A 22,801-nucleotide genomic window follows, 5' to 3' on the forward strand; every position below is an offset into this window, starting at 1 on the left:
AGCGAAAAATACGGTATATATTGTGGACATGCCCTAAAACAATGAGAACATAAGAAGAAGAGCCTCCTGGGTCAGGCATGTGACCCATCTGGTCCAGCATCTTGTTCTCACAGTGGCCAACCAGATGTCTATGGGAAGCCCGTAAGATTCTAAGCAAGTGGCATTCAGAGGGATACGACTTCAAACTCTGGAGGTGGAAGGGTGCTAAGGACGATCATTTCCAGAGTACAGTCGTACCTTGGATCCCGAACGCCCTGGAACTTAGACATTTTGGCTCCCGAATGCCGCAAACCCACAAATGATTGTTCCGGTTTGCAAATGTTCTTTTGGAACCCGAGGGTCCAACGCAGCTTCCATGGCTTCTGATTGGCTGCAGGAGCTTCCTGCAGCCAATCGGAAGCTGTGATTTGTTTTTCAAACATTTTGGAAGTCAAACAGACTTCCGGAACGGATTCCATTCGACTTCCAAGGTACGACTGTATAGTGAGCTTAATCTCAGGGTCATGGGTTTGAGCCCCACGTTAGGCAAAAGATTCCTGCATCGCAGGGAGTTGGACTAGATGACCCTTGTGGTCCCTTTCAACTCTACAGTTCTATGATAATATGTCCTGCACAGCACCATCCAAACACAAATGTATATTAGTCTGAACAGGGAATTGGCTATATAGCAGATCCTCTCAAGGGAAAAATGAGAGTGTACAATGTTTGCCTTCGCCTAATAGGCATTAACTTTCCATCTGCTCTTTGTCAGGAGGAGAAGAGTCTGTCTTGTCAAGTTCCATTCGAGTGAATTTCGGGGGCAGGGAGGAATTTTCTAACAAAAAAATGCAGAGGAAATGCCTTATGGCTGAACAAAAGCACTGCTATACTAGTCTTTACGTTTTGATTAAAAGTAGGCCATGATTAGAATGATTGGTATGTTTTGAGGGAATGAATGTGTTTTTAAAATGTATACCTTTATCATATAAACAAGCATTTTAGAGCTGTGTGTTCTACTGATATTGCAGCCTCCCTATGGCATACTTTAATACACGCTTTGTTAGTAAGAGAGGATTAGGATGGACCCTAAGAAAAACCACAGAAGTTTTTCCTCCCTTCAGCAAGCTATGTAATAACTTCAGAACCAAGTGTGAGGGATTTTAATGATTTCCCCCCCTGTGGAGTGATGAATAATTCCAATTTGGTACATATTATGTTCAGAAAAAAAGATGCGAGAAAAATATGAAAAAACGTGTTTGTGTGTTCTTGTAGGAAAGCTGTATTTTGATGGAAAGACTTCAGGCAATTGTAGTTGCTCAAATGATTATCTCTCCTCTGACAAAATACATTGAAAAGCTTCTGATAAGACAACCATTGAAAATCTATTGGGAAACATTAGCCACAAGCAAATTAAAAGCAAGATTGACAGCCATCTGATTTTATAAACATTTAGAGACAATTATAAATGCAGATTTATTGTATTAGAAAACAACCTTACGCAATTTCTTCTTGTTCTGTCATAATCCTCTTACCCAAAGCATCATCCCTTATCCTTATCATCTACATCTGCGGAGAATTGTTGCCTTTGAGCTTTGTCCTCTCAATGTAGGGTTCCCTTTTTGTTTCTCTGAGCCCACATATAATGCAAGAGCCATTATTTCCCCCCTACATCTGGCAAGTTCTAACATATGCTTGACCACTTTCGATTGGATTTCACGCGGGCAATTCTCATCTACCATTCCTGCTATCTGAAGTTACGTGTCTTGTTCATTATCACCCCACCTCCTACCTTTCAGGTTTCCCCCCACTTCAGCTACTGATCTTGTTGCTGCTTGCAGAGCTTGTGCCTATACACCTCTCTATTGCTTTGTCAGCAACCAGGGCTCAGCAGAAAGAAGTCTCTGTGAGGCCACGCCTCTTTTATGGCACATGCCGCACAGAGCAGCATTGCAAAGGTTAACTTGAGTGCTAGCCCTTTGCCATGGTGTAACAAATACAAGTCTGGAACTGTATTTGGCATCTCTCAGTTGCTCCTGTTGAAGATGTTGTTCTTTCTTAATCAGGGACAGGGAACTGGCAGCCCATGGACCAGACGTGGCCTGTGGCATCTTTGGATCCTACTCACAGCCTCAATTCCCGTTGCGCCCAATTAAAGCTTCTCTCCTCCCCCAAGCCTAACAACTGTGTAGATGGGGGTGAAGTTTGTAGAGGGGGGAAATGCAGCTGGAGAAGAAAAGGTTAACCTTCTAATGCACACTGCAGCCTTATCCCCCAAATGCTTCCTCTCCTGTCCCCCCCCCCCAAGGAAGAAGCTGATTAAGATTATATGTCATTTTAAATGTGTTTGTGGGAGAGAGGGTTGTGGAGGTTCCCCCCCTTTTGTTCTTGTTTTTATTCTGAATTTTGTGTTTCTTCATTTTGTGTTTTTATGCTGTGAAGCAGCCTGAGCTCTTTGGATGAAGGGTGGTGGTTTGTTTGTTTGGTTGGTTGGTTGGATGATAGATAGATAGATAGATAGATAGATAGATAGATAGATAGATGCTGGTCTGACTGACAACCTTCTGCTCTGGCACTGAGCAACACAAAGGAGGACATTTAATTTAAGTCAGTAGTCTTCAGCCTTTCCTGACCCAAGACCCTCTTTTAACCCAAACAAGGATTTGGGAACCCAGGCCTTTCTTTTTAATAATATATTTGTGTGCTGGCAGTGCTGCTGTTGTGACTCACACCCAGTAAGTAGTGGGTCCCAGCACCCCAGTTGAAAGCCAGTGGACTCCCCTTGTGGGAACACTGTCCCTTTAACTGGGTTGTGCCTAGTAAGTGCATCATGTGAGACTAGAAGGCCCCACTGGGTAGCAGAATGATTAAGCAACAGGTAAGCTATGGCTTTCTATAACAGAGGCTCCTCATCTTGTAAATAGTTAATAAAGTTTTTCAAATGTCTATGGACACCCTGTATTCTGCAAGTTATTAATCTAAGAATAACACACCTCTCTTCTCTACAAGAATTCTGTATTCAAATGGTACAGCCCCTACACAAAAATAATATCCGGCGTAAAATTATTATAGATCTGCAACTTTGTTTTGATGGTTTTGTGTAAAATCGAATGGTTTTTTTTTTTTACAACATGGTTTTTATCTTGGGTTTTCAAACCTTTTGCCTTCTAATTTCCAAATTTAATGTTCATCCTAGTTTATTGACAAGTTCACTGTGTGGTATGAGTTTATCTAGAGTTCAGTTAAAGTAGAAGAAACTTGGTTGTTTTGAGTATCACGGTTCTGTTTTGCTTGCTCTTCACAAATCACCACAACTTTGTTCCTTACGGCCGCTATTGGGAAGTTGCCAAAAAGTGCTTCTAAATTAAAATTAATTGGAGTGCTTGTCCTCTAGGAACACAGTCCAAAAAAGCTTTCTGTGGGCTTGGAGGAGAAATTTTCCACTGCATCAGTTTGAGGTACTGAAAAGGCAAGCAGCTTTTCAGTTTATAGTTTACAAAGTAAGTTCCTGCATCTGGAAACGTCAAAGAAACCTCCAACCTTATTTTCCCTGAGGTCTTGAGGACTGTATGAAACTGCATCAAGGACCATTGCTGGTCCTCAGACTGCAGGTTAAGAACTATATACTTGAATGAAATATTGGGGGTAAGATGTGGTGCACGCACACCATTTGAATGGCAGTGTCCATAAACTGGGGGAGGGAGCAGTCCCCTCAAACATTTTATTGGGAGAGCCGAAGCCCCCGAAGCCCCTAGTGTGGTGAGCCAGTGTGGTGTAGTGGTTAAGAGCGGTAGTCTCGTAATCTGGGGAACCGGGTTTGCCTCCCCGCTCCTCTACATTCAGCTGCTGAGTGACCTTGGGCCAGTCACACTTCTCTGAAGTCTCTCAGCCTCACTCACCTCACAGAGTGTTTGTTGTGGGGGAGGAAGGGAAAGGAGAATGTTAGCCGCTTTGAGACTCCTTCGGGTAGTGATAAAGCGGGATATCAAATCCAAACTCTTCTTCTTCTAGGAGTTGGCTCCTATACTCTGGGCACCTTCATTATATGACTTTCAGATGATGCTGATAATACACCTCTTTACCCAGGCTTTTGACATTTGAGGTGTATGTTATTAAGGCCCCCTTATTTTTATGGTTATAAATTGCTTTTAATACTGTGCTTTAATACTGTAACCTGCCCTGAGACCTTAGGGTGAAGGCCCATTAGGCCAGCTTTGCAACTCTGCTTCCCTTGTGTAGGTTACTTTCTGCTAGAGAGAGAACTGCAAGGCAAAACAATGCAGAGCCTGCCAAGTTAGCTCTAATCTAATTTGATATCTTTACATGACACCTATCCATGGTGTCAGTAACGTGACTTCTTGTTGAACCTCTTGATGACATGCTGTTTCCCATTCCACCCCACCCCACATGGAAGACTTCCACAGGTGAATAGGAGTTGGGTATAATGCATTGAGAAAGCTCATTTCCCGTAGTAATAATTGCAACCTTCTTGTAAAAGGTCAATATACAGTAGTAATTTTGTTGCATTGTATTCCTGTCTGTTGAAATATTAAGCAGGACTTTCTCCTCTGTAATTTCTGTGTGCCCACGCAATCATAGGTGATCAGACATTTCCTTTGTTTTGAGACATTCTAAGACTGGGTTCACCACAATGCTAAACAGGCCCCTGTTTTCCCTTTGTGATGTTTTCTCTGTGACAAACATAGCTTCATTTCATATACAGTGGTACCTCGGGCTACAGACGCTTCAGGTTACAGACTCCGCTAACCCAGAAATAGTGCTTCAGGTTAAGAACTTTGCTTCAGGATGAGAACAGAAATCGCATGGCGGCAGCGGGAGGCCTCATTAGCTAAAGTGGTACCTCAGGTTAAGAACAGTTTTAGATTAAGAACGGACCTCCAGAACGAATTAAGTTCTTAACCAGAGGTACCACTGTATTCTAGTGCTCATGCCATTTCATGCATATTCTAAGTGTTGTAAATGTTTTAATTCTCACCTATGCTTCTGCCTCTTCTCCTGCTGTACAATTCTTGAAAGAGAACATACCTTTAAGCTTCATTTTAAAAAGGACAATGAAAAGCATGACAGCATTGCTGCCACTAGCAATATCTCCCTCTCCTTGTTTAATGAATGCCAGATACTGCGGTGGATTAACACTAACTCTTTTATTGTCTAAAAGTGACTATACAGCAGACCTAACAAACTCATGAATGCAGACATTTTGTGTACCTTGTGAGTCCTTTAGTCTTGGCTCTAGTTTCACTTTTCATGCCATACCAATAAGGCATTGCCTGTCTGTTCAGTATCACAGTTCCCCTCCTTTGAGTTATAAACTGTCCTGAATCAAAGGAGTGAGCTAAAGAACAAATCATGAACACCTATTAACAGTCTGTTTTTTGTTATTTTACCCTGGGGTCATGAGTAGACTATCCGTCACTCCTAACACCTGCTAGCTGAGGAATGATGTCATCCGTGGTGGGAAGAATGTAGTTTTCTCTTTTTTACGGTTTTATCCAGCTGTTTCAACTCCACACACATATGTAGGTACTATCCTTTTTTGGAACTGGCACCTCGCGTGCACAAGTCAGTGAGTTCCACATCGAACCATCTTCTCTAGTTCAGCTGGTACCTTGGGAAGTAACAGGGTTGATATTCTATGTGGGCTGCATAGGGTACAGTTCCTTCCTCACGTCTTACCTTTATTGATATAGTCTTCAAAATTCCTATCCCATTGTGAGGCTCTGCAAAGTGTTATTCTCAGCCACACACCAGGCCCATTGTTGTAGCTCTGACATGTCTCAAAAGATTATTGGTCTCAGCTTGGAGCACATATATTTTAAAGGGTGCAATCTCTACCTCTGTATTGAGTTTCTAGCCATGAAATATTCTGCACAATTTGGATTCTGTCTTCCAGAGCTAGCGAGCACTGTGAAAGCGTGCTGGAGACAGGGTGGATTGTAAAAACTTCTTCAGACAGACTCTGGAATCACACTTGCATCAGCTCCAGTATGTCAGCACAATGCCATTAATTTGCAGTGACACCTCCCATGGCCTCAGTAGATTTCCTTGGTTTCGGTTTTCTTTGTTGAAAGCAGGCCCTTTCGTGAATATGGTTCATCTTTGCCACTCATCAATTTTCCGCAAGACTAGGAGCAAATGAAAAAGATTTCAATAACTGTTGTGCCTGTGGGCACAAATTAGGGCATATTGACTATAATACTGATTTTTTTTGTTATTGTTTACTTGTCTCTGCAGTTCCATAATCACTCAAAAACTAATAATAATGATGATGATAAATCATTTTAAAAAAACAGCTTGAGGAGCAAAATTTATTATTATTATTATTTTAAATAGGGAGCATATCTAGATTTCTTGTACTTCTGTAGTAAGTTTTGCGGCAATACCAATAATGAGAGAGCAGTGGTTTCTCATCTGGCCATCCAGCAGGCCTTCTAAAATAAAAATCATTTGGTGGAAAGAATCTTGCCATTTTAGCTTTGTTCCCTTGTTGAGCTGTGCAGGAATCTTTGTTCCTCACTGGATTCTCTGTGGAGTGTTCCTGATTCCTCACATGTTTAGTGAATGTAGCAGCTCCCCACACTTCTCCCTCAGCCCTCCTACCATATCCTGCTTTGTGCCTCCTATGCTAGCCAGCTGCCCTGGGGTTAAGTGGAGGATGTTGTCTTATTGCCAAAGCTGAAGTAAGGTCACCTACCAGATGGTCAGATTCTGTATGTGGAAAATTTAGGAGGCACCACCTTGTCCTTTGGCTCCTGCAGCAAAATGATCTAGGATGGCCCCAAGTCTCCACAAATTCTGAATGTGTGTGAACTGCAACTGGTACTTTGTGGCTTTTTATTAGCCTGTGCACACAGATGTAAAATGGTACATACAACAATACTTTACATTGTCAAGATGGTACAACCTTTCTTAGAAACATTTCTCTCTCCCCCCCCCCCCCCCGGTTTTTTATTTGTAACTATCTCTGCCACAGTTTCACCAAATACAGTGGTACCTCGGGTTACATACGCTTCAGGTTACATGCGTTTCAGGTTACAGACTCCGCTAACCCAGAAATACTACCTGGGGTTAAGAACTTTGCTTCAGGATGAGAACAGAAATTGTGCTCCGGCGGCGCAGTGGCAGCGGGAGGCCCCATTAGCTAAAGTGGTGCTTCAGGTTAAGAACAGTTTCAGGTTAAGAATGGACCTCCGGAATGAATTAAGTACATAACCAGAGGTACCACTGTATGAGTGTCCTTCATTCACCCAGGTAAGGGCTCCCAAGCCACAATCTCAATCTTTTCCTCTGCATTTGTCACCTACCTAGAAGGAATACCTCCCAGACACATTCTCCAGTTCACTTTTCATTTGTTATTCCTTCACTTCCTCGGGTTGCTGGCACCGTTTTCAAATGTTTCCTCTTCCACAAACCTACCATGTCCTCTCCCCCCCCCCCATTTTCTTTTTCCCCATCATCAGATCTTAGCAGGTAAAACTGACTTGTTGAAACAAGCTCTCCTACAATTACTAGAACCCCTGATTTAGCACTTGCCATCTGTCAGCATTTCAGAAAAACAAGTTCACTGGGGATTCTTGCTAATGGAATTTACTTGACTATAGAGGTGAAAGTTCCATGGAGATAAATGCTTAAATGAGGAATTAAAATGTGTTAAATCTACATTTTGCTGTGTGGTGCATGCTGTCTCGTGAGATTATCTTGGCTTTTCCCTGTATTTGCATTTGACTAATTTGCATACAAATTCTGTTTTTTTGTGTGTATCTCCCATTCAGCGAGCTTTTAAACACCTTTATTTTGAACACTAAAGAGAGTCTTCAAAGGGTAAGTGAATCCAAATTATAAGCTGGAAGCAGGGGTGGGAAATGTTTCATGCATTTCTCCTATTTTCTAATTAATAGAGCATTTGCCTTTTGTCATGCCCTATGATAAAATATAATTGAACCTTTGGTTTGAATGCTTGTCGATTCAGCTGGAAACACTGACTATACTGAAAACACCATAAGGGAAATGAATAAATATTAAGTCTTTCACAAAACTATTTATTTTGCAGCTGCACTTTTCCTTAGATAAGTTTGAAGAAACTCTGAAATCTATTTTGGATGGCTTCGGAAGCTTTTCTAAGTCGAGTAAGTACTTGGACTATTTCTATTGCCATCAGAGTGTGGGGGTCAGACTGATCATTGCATCTGCATCTGTTCATAGCTACGGGGGACCTTTCCAGGTGCTATGGTTTTACCTGGGTGATCATGAACCAGCCACTATCACCATAGGAAATGCAGTGATTTACCGTATTAATTTCATCTTTATCCTATCCTTCCTCCAAGGAACACATTTTTATCCTCAAAAGAACCGTATCAGATAGCGACTTGGCAAAAGGTCACCCAGTAAGCCTCAAGGCTGAGCAGGAATTTGAACACAGGCTCTCCTGTGGCGCTCTAACCACGGTGTGATCCTGGCTCTCCACTTGTTGTGAATGACACACTAGTTATCCACGTCTCTAGTAAATGACTTTTGCCCCATGCAAGCATGACTGTTTGGGGGTCACTTATTGTGGGAATAGTTTTACAGTGGTATCTCGGGTCACAGACACTTCAGGTTACAAACGCTTCAGGTCACAGACTCCGCTAACCCAGAAATAGTACCTAGGATTAAGAACTTTGCTTCAGGATGAGAACAGAAATCGTGCGGCGGCGGCAGCAGGAGGTTCCATTAGTTAAAGTGGTACCTCAGGTTAAGAACAGTTTCAGGTTAAGAATAGACCTCCAGAATGAATTAATTTCTTAACCCGAGGTACCACTGTATTAGTGTCTTGGAAGGGGGGGTGGGGCATTGTTTGGTGCACTTGAGGCATGTTGGCAAATCTACCCCTCTGCTTAGCTGTGTTATTTTCAGTCAGATTACTTTCCCCCATCTGTCTCCCCTGTGAACCCCAGAAATTGTGCACCTATCCTTTCCATGGTTAGAGCACTCACTTCTGAAAATGAAGGCTCTTTCCCTATGGAGCCAGCTCATTTTCCCACACTAATGCTACCCCAAATCCCTTTTCACTTAGGTGACTATGGGAGTGGCGCCCGAGGTGGCTAATACTATTTTATAATGAAATGTTTTAGAATGTTGGATTATTTGATTGTTTGATTATTTGATTGTTGTTAGCCACCCTGAGCCCGGCTTTGGCTGGGGAGGGCGGGATATAAATAAAATTTATTATTATTATTATTATTATTATTATTATTAGTCCACTTTAATTGCCCAAACCTAAATATATGGTATGCTCTTGAATCCCTCCTGCAAAATAGTGACAGCCTAGAGGCACTTTAGATGCACCAACAGTGGCAAATTCAGACACGGAATAGGAGTATGAATTCTAGTATGGCATGACTAGAAAATTTGGTTTGAATAACATGGAACTAATTTCCTTTTTTACTGAAGGAGAAAGCGCAGCCATGAGCTAAGGATTTACATAAGGTAGTCCAGGAAGTGTATCGGCAGGCTGGGATTTAAATATTAAACTCATATTGAAGTATAATTGAAACACTGGCTACTATATTGGAAAAATTGCTTTGGACAGAGGTGTGTGTGTATGTGTGTGTGTGTGTATGTAAAAAACTGCCTGCCAATCATTTAAAAGCAAAATATGTTAGTATTGCTTGAAAACTTAGCTATGTTCCTATAAGGCATTGTGAAATGTAAGTTTTCATATAGCAGAACACTTGGCATCTGCCGTATTAACAAGCCATATTTCAGCAGAATGTTGCATCAGCCATGTTCAGCATATTGCTTCTTCCATCTACACCGGTTCATCTGTACATATCTGGTTGCCAATAAACACTGCTGCTCGATTGGGATCACAGTGATGGTTAATTATCTTCCTACCATTAAGTAACTGCAGTGGAGTCTTGGAAAGATATCAGTTAAATGTGTTCCCTTTGAAATCCAAGTCTCTCACCTCCTGCATCTGGTGCAAAAAGATGAGAAAGTTTTCCTCCAAGTGACAGGCATTTTGCAGACTGCAGCTGTCAGCGTGTGCCTCTGGGAGAATATTGTATATATTATATCTTATTGGTAGATAGGGAAAGCAGCAGGAATTGGGTCGATGTATTAGACTTCCCAGTGTATCAAATGGGCAATGCCCTAGTCTCTAGCTGCTGTGAATATAGGGAGTTTGTTTTGAGAATGTGGCCTCATGTGAAGAAGGCAATGGCTTAGCTCATTTTAAGCTCATTATTTAGAGTTGTGCTGCTCATAACTAAGCTGTTACTCCTTTTCCTTTTTTGCCTGGCTGTTGCAGTTTGTCAGCTGGGGAGGGCGGGGAATTTTCATAGACATGTATGCCATTGATTTAGCACAGTGGGATCCAAAAACGTTTAGTGTAATAATGACTTCAGGAGAAATCTCAGCTTTCCTGCTGCTTGGCAGTTTTTTCACTGGCAGATGTTAGAACGAAACCTTCCACATGGGCAGTTTATTCCATCACCATCCAGTGTCTTGCCATGTGGTTCCTCCTGGCCATAGCCCCAGACAGCTTTAGGTGTTCTAGATGAGGCATTAAAACTTCACACAAACTCAGCTAAGGGAATGTCACCTAAACTCAACTTTGGGAACTTCACAGCTAAGTGGCTCATCCCAATGGGAACTTGCATAGCGAGGCCCTGGGCCCCGCAGTTCCCTTAGCTAACAAACACACAGACACGAATGTTTAGGTTAATGGGATAAAATAGGCCACAACTTTATTGGTTACAGATGTGAGTGGTTTGGCTTAGGCATTGGGTGAAACCAGACTATATCCTGACTCCTGCCCATCTGCAGGGAGTCTCATAAGGGTAAACCACCAGTAGGGGGATCCCTATTATATATGTCAAATTGGAGCACCCCCAGGGTCCCACTGGGGTCGTGCCATGGCCCTAGCACACAGCCAAGCTTTGGACAGGAACCACACCCCCTAGATCCCTTTAATGGGGTACCCTTAATGTGAAGGGGCAGGTGGAGGCCACCACCTCCCCTCCCATAAACAAGGCTTACCCAGTGCCTAACCTTACAAAGTTGTGACAGTTGCTACAAGGTAAGCAAAAACCAATTTGCTGGTGCCAATTTGCCAAGCTGAAAAATTCCTACCTGGCCCCAACAATATGGCAGCCGACCTTAGTCCATAGCAAGGCCGCTGTCAAGCAACACATAAACGCGAGGAGGTGAAAGGAGGCCATGCTGCTGTTTAAAGTGCTAGTGGCCATGCCCCCTGGCTATCCTGATTGGTCAGCTGGGGGGGGGGCGTCACGCGGCCGGGAGTCCCTGTGACGTGGGCAGCATCCCTCCCACAGCCAGGTCACTGGGAGGTCCCAGGTGCTCTCCTGCAATACTGCCCCCAGGGAAGCGGGGCAGACTTAATATCACCTTCTATTTCCATAGCTTGTTGGTGTCCTCATACTCAGCAGCACAGCAGCACCCTCCCCACCATTGCATCTTTATTTAAGAATTCATGTGCTGCCCTTCAGCAGGGAAAAAAACACATATTTTCAGGGCAACTTACAAATAAAACAATGAGCTGCTAAGTAAAATACATTGTGAAACAACAATATTATTTTTAAAAGAGCAGATAAAAGTAGCATAATGTACCAGAGATAAAACTAAGATTAAAAGACCTAGGAGCTAGATTAAAAGACCTACACACACACACACACACACACACACACACACACATTCATATTCACCTTTGCTTCCAAATATCCCCTAGTAGTGAGCAATTCAAGCATATATGCTGAAATTCTGCTAAGAAAGGAAACCATCTCCCATCTGCTGCTTCACAGAAGTTCTGACCTAAAGGTCAGGTGTACCTTTCAAAAAGGACTCAGCAGAGCAAGTCCAGATTCTCCTTTGTGTAATGCTTTTGACTTGACATACATAACAGCAAAATGAAGCACTGACCAAGCTGTCTGTTTTACATTTCCTTGCAGGCTTCAGGTCAGCTATCCACTTAAAACAGACTACTAGCAAATTTATTTTATTGAGCTAACGTTTGTTTGGTGCACCCTGTTTTTCCTTAAACCCCTTGCCCACTCAGTTTCAAAAGAGTTGGAAAAATTGCTCCCATGAAGAGTAGGGGGTGTTGCTGTCTGAAACCCCTAGGCAAGTGAGCACAGTTAAAACATCTATATCTCATCTGTCCAAACTCAAGGCAACTTTTCGCATTTGTATTATGAACAAATTGTGCAAATTATTCTAACCAGTAAAACAAACAAAACATTAAAACCGTTAATGTTAACATTCTAAACATTTGTTTTGCATAACAGAGTCTGCCTTCCCTTTTAGTTTTATACAGTATAACATAAATGCAAAAGCTACCAGAGCCTTTCAGGCTCTTTCTGCCTCCACTGTTTGGAGGCAGTATGCATTTGAATGCCAGTTGCTCAGAAGTGGGGAGGGGGTTGTTGCCTTCAGGTTGTGCTTGCAGGCTTCTCATAGGCATCTCTTTGGCTGCTGTGAGAACAGAATGTTGCCTAAAGGGGGGTCCTTGGCCAGATATAGGACAGCTAAACTGGTGTCATGGTGCTGAAGGACCATATTTCTGATGGTTGGAATTCCCACTCACTATTACTGAATGGGCTCTGCATTGGTACCATCTTTAACATCAGATTGCTGGGTTTACCACCAAATAATTTATTCTCTGAAGATTTTGAGTTATACTGATTTGTTTCGAGTGTGCAGTTTCTAAATATATGGTAAGCTAACACAATGTGGAGAACGTCTGACATGCAATTTAGAACCGGCTTGTTATTTACTAGCTTTCTTAGCGAGCAATTACAGTGGTGCCCCGCAAGATGAATGCCTCGCAAGACGGAAAACCTGCTAGACGAAAGGGTTTTCCGTTTTTGAGTTGCTTCGCAGGACGAATTTCCCTATGGGCTTGCTTCGCAAGACGAAAATGTCTTGCGAGTCTTGAGATTTTTTTTTCGCTCCCCCCCCCTTTATCTAAGCTGCTAAGCCTTTAATAGCCTTTTAGCAGCTAATCCGCTAAGCCGATAAGCCTTTAATAGCCGCTAAACCGCTAATAGCGCTAATCCGTTAAGGCGCTAATAGGGTTGCTTCGCAAGACGAAAAAACCGCTAGACGAAGACACTCGCGGAACGGATTAATTTCGTCTTGCGAGGCACCACTGTAGATAGAAACTCGCATGTTCCCCCACTTGTTTTCTCCCAGCTTGTAACACTGGAATGTGTGCATTGATAGTGCCAAAGTGCACATGCACCCTAGAGAATTGTGCCCCAACCATACCATAGAGCAGCTTGGAAATCTATCTGCTTCCTCCCTTCTGCCAATACGGATACTGAGAACAAGTGGAGATGGGGGAATGGCTAACCTACAACATGTCTGCAAGAAACAATCAAGAGAATTAAGCCAAATCTAGAGCATATATTTACCAAACAAAAAGTAGTACGGTTGTGCGGCGATCTTTGAGAGTCTGATTGAAAGTAAGAGGCCAACAGTTAAGAACATCTGTGCATGCACTTACAAAGTAGTCAGCTTTGCAGTTAACACAGCGTAACAGCAATCAGTGAGAGCTTCCTTGAGAGTAAAGGGCTTCCTTCAAGAACTTTTGCATATATATGTACAAAGCAGCCAGATCAGCTTGACTGCTAATTCTACATTTCTCATATTTGCATTTCAAGAAAAAGAAATTATTTTTGGGGGTAAACAGCGCACCTGAACATTACAAACTAGACAAATTCAAATCCATGCCTGAAATTACAGGCTTCAGCAACATATCTGAATAATGTAGTATCTGAATGAGCACAAAGCAAAATAATTGTCACTGAAATTATTGTGTATGAATGGAGTCAGAGATTGGACATTATTTGACTCTCGATTATCTACCCATCACAGTAATGGGGTGCTGTGGCAAACAACAACGATACGATCGAAGGTGTCATTATCCTTGCTAATGTAGCATGTCTGAAAAATTGTTGTATGTACATTAGCAAGAAATGCTTCCCCCTTGATTGTGACTACCGCAGCTGATGTGAGGACTCAGAGTAACCCATTAAAATATTTAGAATTAACTAATGCAACATCTACATAATTGCAATGGGCAACAGGTCTGCAGACAGGAGCACATGGAGGTATTCCTTGGTGTAATTCATAAACATAGGAAACCTTTCTAATAAGTAACCAAAGGTAGATTCATCAAGCCTGAATGCTGCCTGCTGCTGGGCTATGGTGACTGGCAGTAGTTCTCCAGGCTTTCAGACAAGAGTTCCTTTCTTAGTCCTACATGCAGGTGCCAAAGATTGAGCCTTCCACATGCAAAACATGGGCTCCACCACTGAGCTGTAGCCATTTCTTTAAAGAGAAACACCAGCTTTGATATCTATACAGTGATACCTCGGGTTACACACGCTTCAGGTTACATATGCTTCAGGTTACACACTCCGCTAACCCAGAAATAGTGCTTCAGGTTAAGAACTTTGCTTCAGGATAAGAACAGAAATTGGGCTGCAGCGGCAGCAGGAGGCCCCATTAGCTAAAGTGGTGCTTCAAGTTAAGAACAGTTTTAGGTTAAGAACGGACCTCCGGAACGAATTAAGTACTTAACCCGAGGTACCACTGTATACTGGTGTCATGTTGCCAAAGAACCGTATTTCTGAACATAGGCACCTTTTGGTCCTAAACTGGATGAACATCCAATGGGATTGTAATTTCTTAGGTGCTGCACTGTGTTCACAGATTTTAAAAAGGGAACCCTTATACTGCCGGTGTCTGACTTCATAAGAACAAACAGCAGGTGGCTGGATGGGTTGCTGTCCATCAGTGAAACACCTGTGTGGAGATTTGATTAAACAGCTCTCCCGAACTATACAGTTCTAAAGATGACTTCCAGACTGCTGTGCCTTTTCTCAAGTCATCTGAAAGCACCCTTTGAGAAACTGACACCGTCTCCACTGGATGGTGTCACCAGGAGAATTGCTGAGAATTACTGTAAAAGTTCAAGATTCCCATTAGGACTCTAACCCAAATAATACATGAGGCTCGGCATTCAAATCCAGTAAATTACGGAAATGGATGGGTTTTTGAGCAAATAAATTTAGAAGCCATGCCCAGGGCACCATGACTTCACAGGGCTGCTTAAAACTAATAAGCCCAAAAGGGATTGTGTTGGCTATTAGTGGAGAAACTGTCACTTAGCAGTATTATTTTTTCTTTGAAAAGGAAAAGAAAGATAACCCATCATCTGCATTCTGCTTTCAGTCTATAGCCTTGTGCGTTAATGTATTAGCCATTAATAAGGATAACCGCCATAGAGGGAAAGAGCCTTTTTTATTTCAGGAAACTTGTCTTAGATGTAGCAGCCAGGCTTTTAATGAGGCTTTTGCTTTTTGTCTAGTTTTTGAGCAAGGTTGACTGGGGTCAAGTAATATGCTTGGCTGCGACTGTGGCATCAGTGATGGATCTAAATGTGCTTCTGCCATGAAAACAGCTATGGAACATTTATGAAAAATAATAATAATGAGAAATGATGGTACTGTAATAACACAAAAGGAGTTTCTTATTTAATCATATGTGTTGATACTGTACAAGAGTGATGACCTTTTTGAAAACGGTGGTAAATTCGATTCAGTTGAGGAAATGATGAATTGTAAAATACCCTGAGATCCACTAGTTTGCCAGATGGATTATATGAAAGAAGCAGTGTGTAAACAGGAGATAATCTTGAATTTGATAAGCTGCAAGATTGACTTTACTGACTTCAGTGAAATGTTGAAAAGCATCAACTTTCTTGACAAAATGTGAATGCTCAGGAAAAGTGTGGAATATATTAAAAATGTAAAATGGGTATCATATATGAAAACAAAGGTCAGAATAGATGTACCACTTCCTGTCTCATTGGCATTGGTTATTAGCTATACACATCAGGAGGAATTCAATGTTCTACTAAGGCGATCATTCTGTTAGAATCCCTTCTCTCCTTCTGAAGCCCATTTTGATGAGTCCCCCTCTCCAGTGTTAACCAGGGTGGCCAAAGCCACCCATATCCCCAAATTAGGCCTGAAACCACAACAAAAGTGGTCTACATAATGTTTCATCATAGAACAAAAACAAGCACAGCAACACAAAATTCCAATAGTTGGCACAATCTTTTATTTCCCATGCTAAGTGTGTGTGTGTGTGTGTGTGTGTGTGTGTGACTGAAATAAATTGATAAATTGATTTCCTCATTTACTGCACCACCTCTTCCTCTGTTGTCTGTCCTGTGTTGACTATCCTGTGTAGCCTTTTAGATTGTAGGCTTCTCTGGCAGGGAGTGTGGTATAGTGGTTAAGAGCAGTGGACTCATAATCTGGTGAACCAGGTTAGCCTCCCTGCTCCTCCACATGCAGCTGCTGGGTGACCTTGGGCCAGTCACACTTCTCTGAAGTCTCTCAGCCCCACTCACCTCACAGAGTGTTTGTTGTGGGGGAGGAAGGGACAGGAGATTGTTAGCCACTTTCAGACTCCTTAGGGTGGTGATAAAGTGGGATATCAAATCCAAACTCTTCTTCCTCTTCTTGCTATACGTAGAGTACATAGCACTATATAATTAGTCAATACTAAAAATTCTCAGGAAATTAACTACTGTACAAAGTTCTGCACTTTTTTGGCACTTTTTCCATGCCTGAGTAAAAATGCAGAATACACAGAACCCAAAATATGTATACTGAGGCCTGTTAACTACGATCGAAATTATTGCAGATAGCAGTAGCCGATTTGAAGTTCTTGGCAGAGGCGCTTCATGGGCTTTCAGTTATAGCTAGACCTTGCATCGGCTGATGCATGCTCTATGTGTTATGTACCAAAAATCAAGCAAATGATAACCTTGATGATGATGATGATGATATTTGTATACCGCCCTTCATCTGTAGATCCCAGGGCGGTTCGCAGCATAAAGATACAAGATAAAAACACAAAATACGTAATAAAAACAAAACAACCCATAACCCCACCTCCCCCTTCCCTGACTTCTCTTGTAGCTAATTCCTTTGTGGATATATCATTGGCACTGTACACTTACTTCCTGCTTGCAGCAAATGGGGCTCTGGATTTTGTGGGAGGGGTGGAATGTGGTATGTGGTGGACCAGATGGGCCTCAAAAGTTCTTTCCAGCTCTGTTATTCATAGTGTGGGGTTGTTGTTTTGATTAACAAGCATGCGCTATACAAACTGTACAAAAGTTTTGCCTTTTGAGTGCCACTTTTTTTGAAAAAGCAAGTGGCATTTCCAAGAACCTTCCACACATGTCTCATCTTAGTCATTGGTAGAACTGTGGCATGATGACGTGTATTGGGTTGGGATGTGCTGTGAAAATACCTTGAATTACTTGGAATTATATGGAAGAGATTGGGCTAGGGATCTGTATGTATAAAAGAAGAAGCAAGTGGGCTTTATAACATTTATAACATTTATAAAATGAATCTTCCTTCATTGCACATGCCCACTTGGAAGCACCATTGTGTCAGTTTTAAATAACACTGTGGTGGTGGGGACTTTTTCTAGTTCTCTTTGTGAAATGTTGCGCCCACTTCATAACCCACAGTATACAATTTCATTCCAACCTCGCTGAGAAACACTGAGTGGCATTTTATCTTTGACAGAGTAAATGTGACAGGATAAATGTGGTTTGTATTGATTTCTGTGTCTAGTGCAAGAAACGTCTCAATCCTATTATGAATTGGTGCTGAATGCTCTGAGAGACAAAAATGAAATGGAACAAGCATTACTAGGAGTGGAGAAGAAAAGGCTGGAAAACGTAAGTGTGGAGATTGTTCTACTTTATTTAGCTGAACTCTGCCCCTACTTCTCCTTTTCTCTCTTCAGAAAATGCAGACTAATTATCGGATGGTGCCTTCAGAGACACATCTGTACATTTCCTGTAACGAAATAATAACCAGCTTTTTAGCTGTAGTGCATTGTTGTCAGGGACTGTAGTTTGCCACAAACAAGACTCTAAAATGCCAAAAAAAACCCAACACTCAGGTTCACAACCGGCAGAATAAATTGGTCCCTCCACCATTATTATATTTTTCAAAGCATCACTCGCCGTATTTTTCGCCCTATAAGATGCACCAGACCATAAGACGCACCTAGTTTTTGGAGGAGGAAAACAAACAAAAAAATATTCTGAATCCCAGAAGCCAGAACAGCAAGAGGAATCTGGCTTCTGGGATAGCCCCTTGCTGTTCTGGCTTCTGGGATAGCTGCGCGAAGCCTCTCCCAGGCACCGATATGAAGGCTCCCCCTGCCCGGAAGAGGCTGTGCACAGCTAAGCCAGAAGCCAGGACAGCAAGAGGGGTTGCTGCGCAGCGATCCCTCTTGCTGTCCTGACTTCTGGCTTAGCCGTGTGCAGCCTCTCCCGGGCAGGGGGATGAAGGCTCCCCCAAGAGCTGTGCTCCCTTTAAAGGGCAGCCCTTCTCCCTCCTTGGGGAAAAGCCCCCAAGAACTGCACACACGTCCACGGGGCTCCACAGAGCACTGAGGAGAGCCTCCCGCCTGTATTCGCTCCATAAGACACACACACATTTCCCCTTACTTTTTAGGAGGGGAAAAGTGCGTCTTATAGAGCGAAAAATACGGTATGTGTAGTCTCTTCTTTCAGGCAGTGGGGACTTTTCACAGGGGAACTGCGTATCCTTGCAACATTTTTTTCTGGTGAAAATAGGGGTGTCCTGTTTCATACCCTCCAACATTTATCCTATGAAAATAGGGGAAAGCGGGACATTCTGAGATCAAATCAGAAACTGGGACAGCTTCTTTAAATCCGGGACTGTCCCTGGAAAACAGGGTGGGTCTGGAATTGACATATTTTTCTTGGGATTGAGTGAATTTAACAAAAACAAGGGATATTCAGTTTTATTAAGAAACTAGAAACTTCACCTTCATTATCGTTTCCCCCTTAATAATAAAGATGCAAGTTCCCTTCTAAGCACACGTTTGATGAGAAAACATAAGCTACCAGAGCAGTCCACTCAGATTTTTGTTAGGGCTCCTCAAGATAACCTATCTATTAAGTATTCTTCCTGATTTGCTTGCACAAAGCTTACATGGAAGTTAGATTAAATTGGGTCTTTATTGCACATTTGTTCTGATTTGTTTGCAAGGAAGCTATATGACAATAGGCCTGTGTCCTGATTTGCTTGTGGAGTGGAACATCCTTCTGTCAATCATGCGTTTTTCCATACTTTACAATGCTTTCCCCTGTCACTTTCCCAACGGCTAAAAGTCTTTTAAAAAGTGGATTTGTTGCACTAGTGTGACAGGGTGCTTTAATCTACTTTACTTGTGCAAATACTGAAACCCTGGAGGTACCTTTAGTTGTTTGTAGTGTACTCATGGCCAAAAATAATTAGCTGCCTTTGGTAAGATTGCCCACATGTAATTCTTAACTGTTGCAGGTGAGTGGGTGCTTTCAAGCCTATGAGGAGAATTTCTCTGTATGAAAAGGAGGCACCGGGCACATTCAGAGCAGTGCTGCTATACTCTTGCGATCACCCTCTTGCCTTTGATTTGCAGAATAAATTATCTTGCCCTGGAATGCCAATGCAACACCTCTGAAGTCAGCCTAACAAGGGATACGGGTTAATAAGGGTCTCAAGGATGGAATCAATCAACCAGGGTCACAAAGAGCTGTCTCTGTTTCAGGTGTCAGCTTTCAAAACTGTGCTATGCAGGAATCAAATATATTGAAAATGTAGCTTTCAGAACCTGGAACTCCTGCGAAAATAAGGAAACTTATTCAGTCAAAAAAGAGAAGTTAGGAATGTCATAAAATTAATGAAATTAGGTGAATAATTTGGGAACACTGTTTCACGAATGATCAGAGAAAAAGCCATGACAGGAATAGAATGAATCTAAAAGAAACCAATGAAGAATAGGGATGCTGCAAAAAAAAAGGGGGGGGGGAGAGAATGATTTTAACTAATATCTACTTCCTTCTAATAACTGAAATTTCTACCCCAATTTCTACCCCAATAGGTAAAATATGCATGTGAAATGTCATTCAGGTCAATAAATTATCGGCTCAGTAAATTATTCAGCTGAGTAAATTATCAGCACTCGTCCACATTCATGAAAGTGATAGGTATCATGATGGCTATGTTCTGACTCCATACTTGGAAGTAATAATGCTTCTGAAAAGCAGTTGAGAGGAAGGTTTTCTTGTTCCTGGGTCCTGCTTGTGGGCTTTCCACAGGGATCTGGTTGGCCACTGTGAGAACAGGATTCTGAGCTAATTAGAACATTGGTTGATCCATGCACCCTTCATTATTTCTTCGTTGTTTTGTTTTGTTTTGTTTTAGAATTGAAAGCATTTCTATTCTAGATTGTGAATTCATACCGTCTAATGATTCTACTCCCCTCATCACTTTCCACAGAAAGATACAGAGATCTCAGATCTGAAATCCAGCCTGCAGTCGCTGACGGAGAGTTTGGAGCAGCTCACAGCTCAGCAGAAAGAGCAACACTTGAAGCTCTGTGAGCGGTTGGAACACCTGCAGCTCCCTAGTCTTCTGGCTGATTTGCAAACATTCATTTCTGCACCCAGAGTACCAATTCATATAAAGGACAGTGTTTCCCAGACTTCCCCAGACATGATGTCCAGACAGGTACCTAACAATTCCCACGCAAGTGATGCTCCTCCAGGCAGCCTGGTCATTTCTACTGCCACAGCCTCACAGGGCAAAGAAAATGCTGACATTCAGCAGAGCAGCCGTTCTGGGGCTGGGAGCCGTGATGCTGACCGTCCTCATTGCACCTGCCGCTCCAGTGCAGACACTGCTGCAGGCAGCCACGAGGAATGCTTGTTAAATACTCAAGGACCAAGTCTATCCACACCACTGAGGAAAGTGATCAAGAAAGGCAGTCGGGCAAAGGGACTTAACACTCCAAAGCAGCCTCAGCTGAACTGGACTCACATCGGCAGTGCAGACAGCCACAAAAATGAGAAGCTGGCCAAAGAGAGCATGATACAAATTAAAGGTGGAGGAAGCAGGATGAAAAGAGAACCCCCAAAATATAGCGAGAGGAAAACACTTTATTCCTCCAGGAAAGGAGGAAATCATTCAAAGGTTACTACTAATGCCAGACAAGGGTTTTCTAAGTCCATCAAGTCTCCACACCTTCTGCTCCAATTCCATGAAAATTCACAGAATATACCAAATATGCCAGTAACGTCCGGAGTTAAAAAGAAAGTGGATCTTTCTTGTTCAAAAAACAATAGTTTCTGGGCAGGCTCCTCTCCAGAAAGCTCTTTTTCTGAAAACCAAGTGAGATGGCTCAATCTCTCTGCTGATTACTCATCTGCTTGTGGTAAACCAGCCCAGCAGAAGACTAGAACATATTGCCCGTTATTTTTTGACAGTGATTTTTCTGATTAAGAGTGTTCTCTAAAAGATGCTTCTTGTATGTAATCATCTTAGTAATACGTTGTTATGAAAACCTTTTGTGCATCACATGCAGTAATATGCTTCTTTCTGCAAAACTCCCAAAATGCATCACTATAACCTTGAGCAAAATTATCTATACCTGGCTTCCTTTAAAAAAAAAAGATGTATTGGGCCTATTAAGATGTTCCTTAACCAGATAGAAAACCTGGGGTAAGTCTCAGACTTCCTCATCCTTTACAATCTGATCTCAGGCTGTACCATAGTCTAATAAAAGCAGGAACTCTGTTGAACCTGCCTCCCCCCGCAGAATCCATCCCCAGAAAGAATAACTGATCTCTGCAGTGGCATTTGGGAGATATACTATGTTCAAACAAAATACAGCATAGATCTGCCTTCATTTTCTTCCCATGTCAAGGAGATGGGAGGAGATTGTACATGTGCCTGAGACACTTAAAGGGCTGAGACATCTCAACAGGCCCTTTGATATCCTTCTTCTCCCCCAAAAGTGTGTCATCTAAAAACAGAACAAAAATCTGTTATGTGTGTTGTGTCCAATAAAGCAGTTATTGTTTACTTCGGGCAGTGCTGGTACAGTAGGTTTGGGCAGGGGAACAGAGTAAAAGATGTAATCGCTTTTATTTCTGATGTGACCGTTTGAAAGGTGTTAGTTAAGTGTTCATAATAAAAGTCCAATAGATAGTTATTGGTGCGGTACCAATAAAGTTGGAAACATTCTTGTAATTGAATGTTTCCGTAACACACATCCCACAGACGTGTGGGAAAGCAGCACCATGTGGTGTATGTGTGATAAAGAGTCCTTTGTGGAGTGGTATTTGCTGGAGAAAGCATGCATGAGTGTGTTGAGATGGAGAAAACTTTCTTTTCCATATTGCTTTCTCCCTCCTGGTATGATTCCAGCAGCTTCTCGCTCCCTGCAAATTGAGGCACGTTTTGAACTTGGGTATTACACCAGTCTAGTGCTCTTCAGTGGGGAAAAGCATCTTTCTTGATGGAACCCAGAAGGAGGAAAGACCGAACAAGCAGGCAATTTCAAAAAGGGAAATACTGTACCATGTATTAAAAAAAATGTTCCCCAAAACATTTGCCTTACTTTGCAGGGTTGCTAGTTGCAAGCCAATCCTGCACAGAAACTTTTACTTAGATCAGAGGCAAAAGCATTTCGTGGTCACCTAGATGAGACAGATCCGCCCCTCTCCACAGGGGCAAAAGCCTTTTTTTCAAAGCAGATGCTAAAAGAGAAGTTTGGGCTTGAAGCACTCGCTCGATTTTGGGCTCAGTGTTGTATGCTAATTTAGGATCAGACAATTCTAACGACCCCCCCCCCGCCAGCTATGCAGAAGTAATTTCCATTGAAGCTAAAATCAATTAATATGCAGATA

The 22,801-nt window shown here is 42.3% G+C and overlaps 1 protein-coding gene across 18 annotated transcripts in view; it reads left to right on the forward strand.

Moving 5' to 3' along the window:
• Positions 1 to 21,974, forward strand: part of IHO1 (interactor of HORMAD1 1) — a 55,252-nt gene extending 33,278 nt beyond the window's left edge. For all 18 annotated transcript variants that reach the window (XM_080995766.1, XM_080995758.1, XM_080995773.1 and 15 more), the window contains 4 exons: positions 7,770 to 7,818; positions 8,048 to 8,123; positions 17,664 to 17,770; positions 20,391 to 21,974. In XM_080995766.1, coding sequence (XP_080851892.1) covers positions 7,770 to 7,818; positions 8,048 to 8,123; positions 17,664 to 17,770; positions 20,391 to 21,392 — 1,234 coding nt within the window. In that variant the 3' untranslated portion in view covers positions 21,393 to 21,974. The remainder of the gene's footprint in view (positions 1 to 7,769; positions 7,819 to 8,047; positions 8,124 to 17,663; positions 17,771 to 20,390) is intronic.
• Positions 21,975 to 22,801: the final 827 nt, after the last annotated feature.

Source organism: Podarcis pityusensis, assembly GCF_964106645.2.
Source record: "Podarcis pityusensis genome assembly, chromosome: 2".
NCBI lineage: Eukaryota > Metazoa > Chordata > Lepidosauria > Squamata > Lacertidae > Podarcis > Podarcis pityusensis.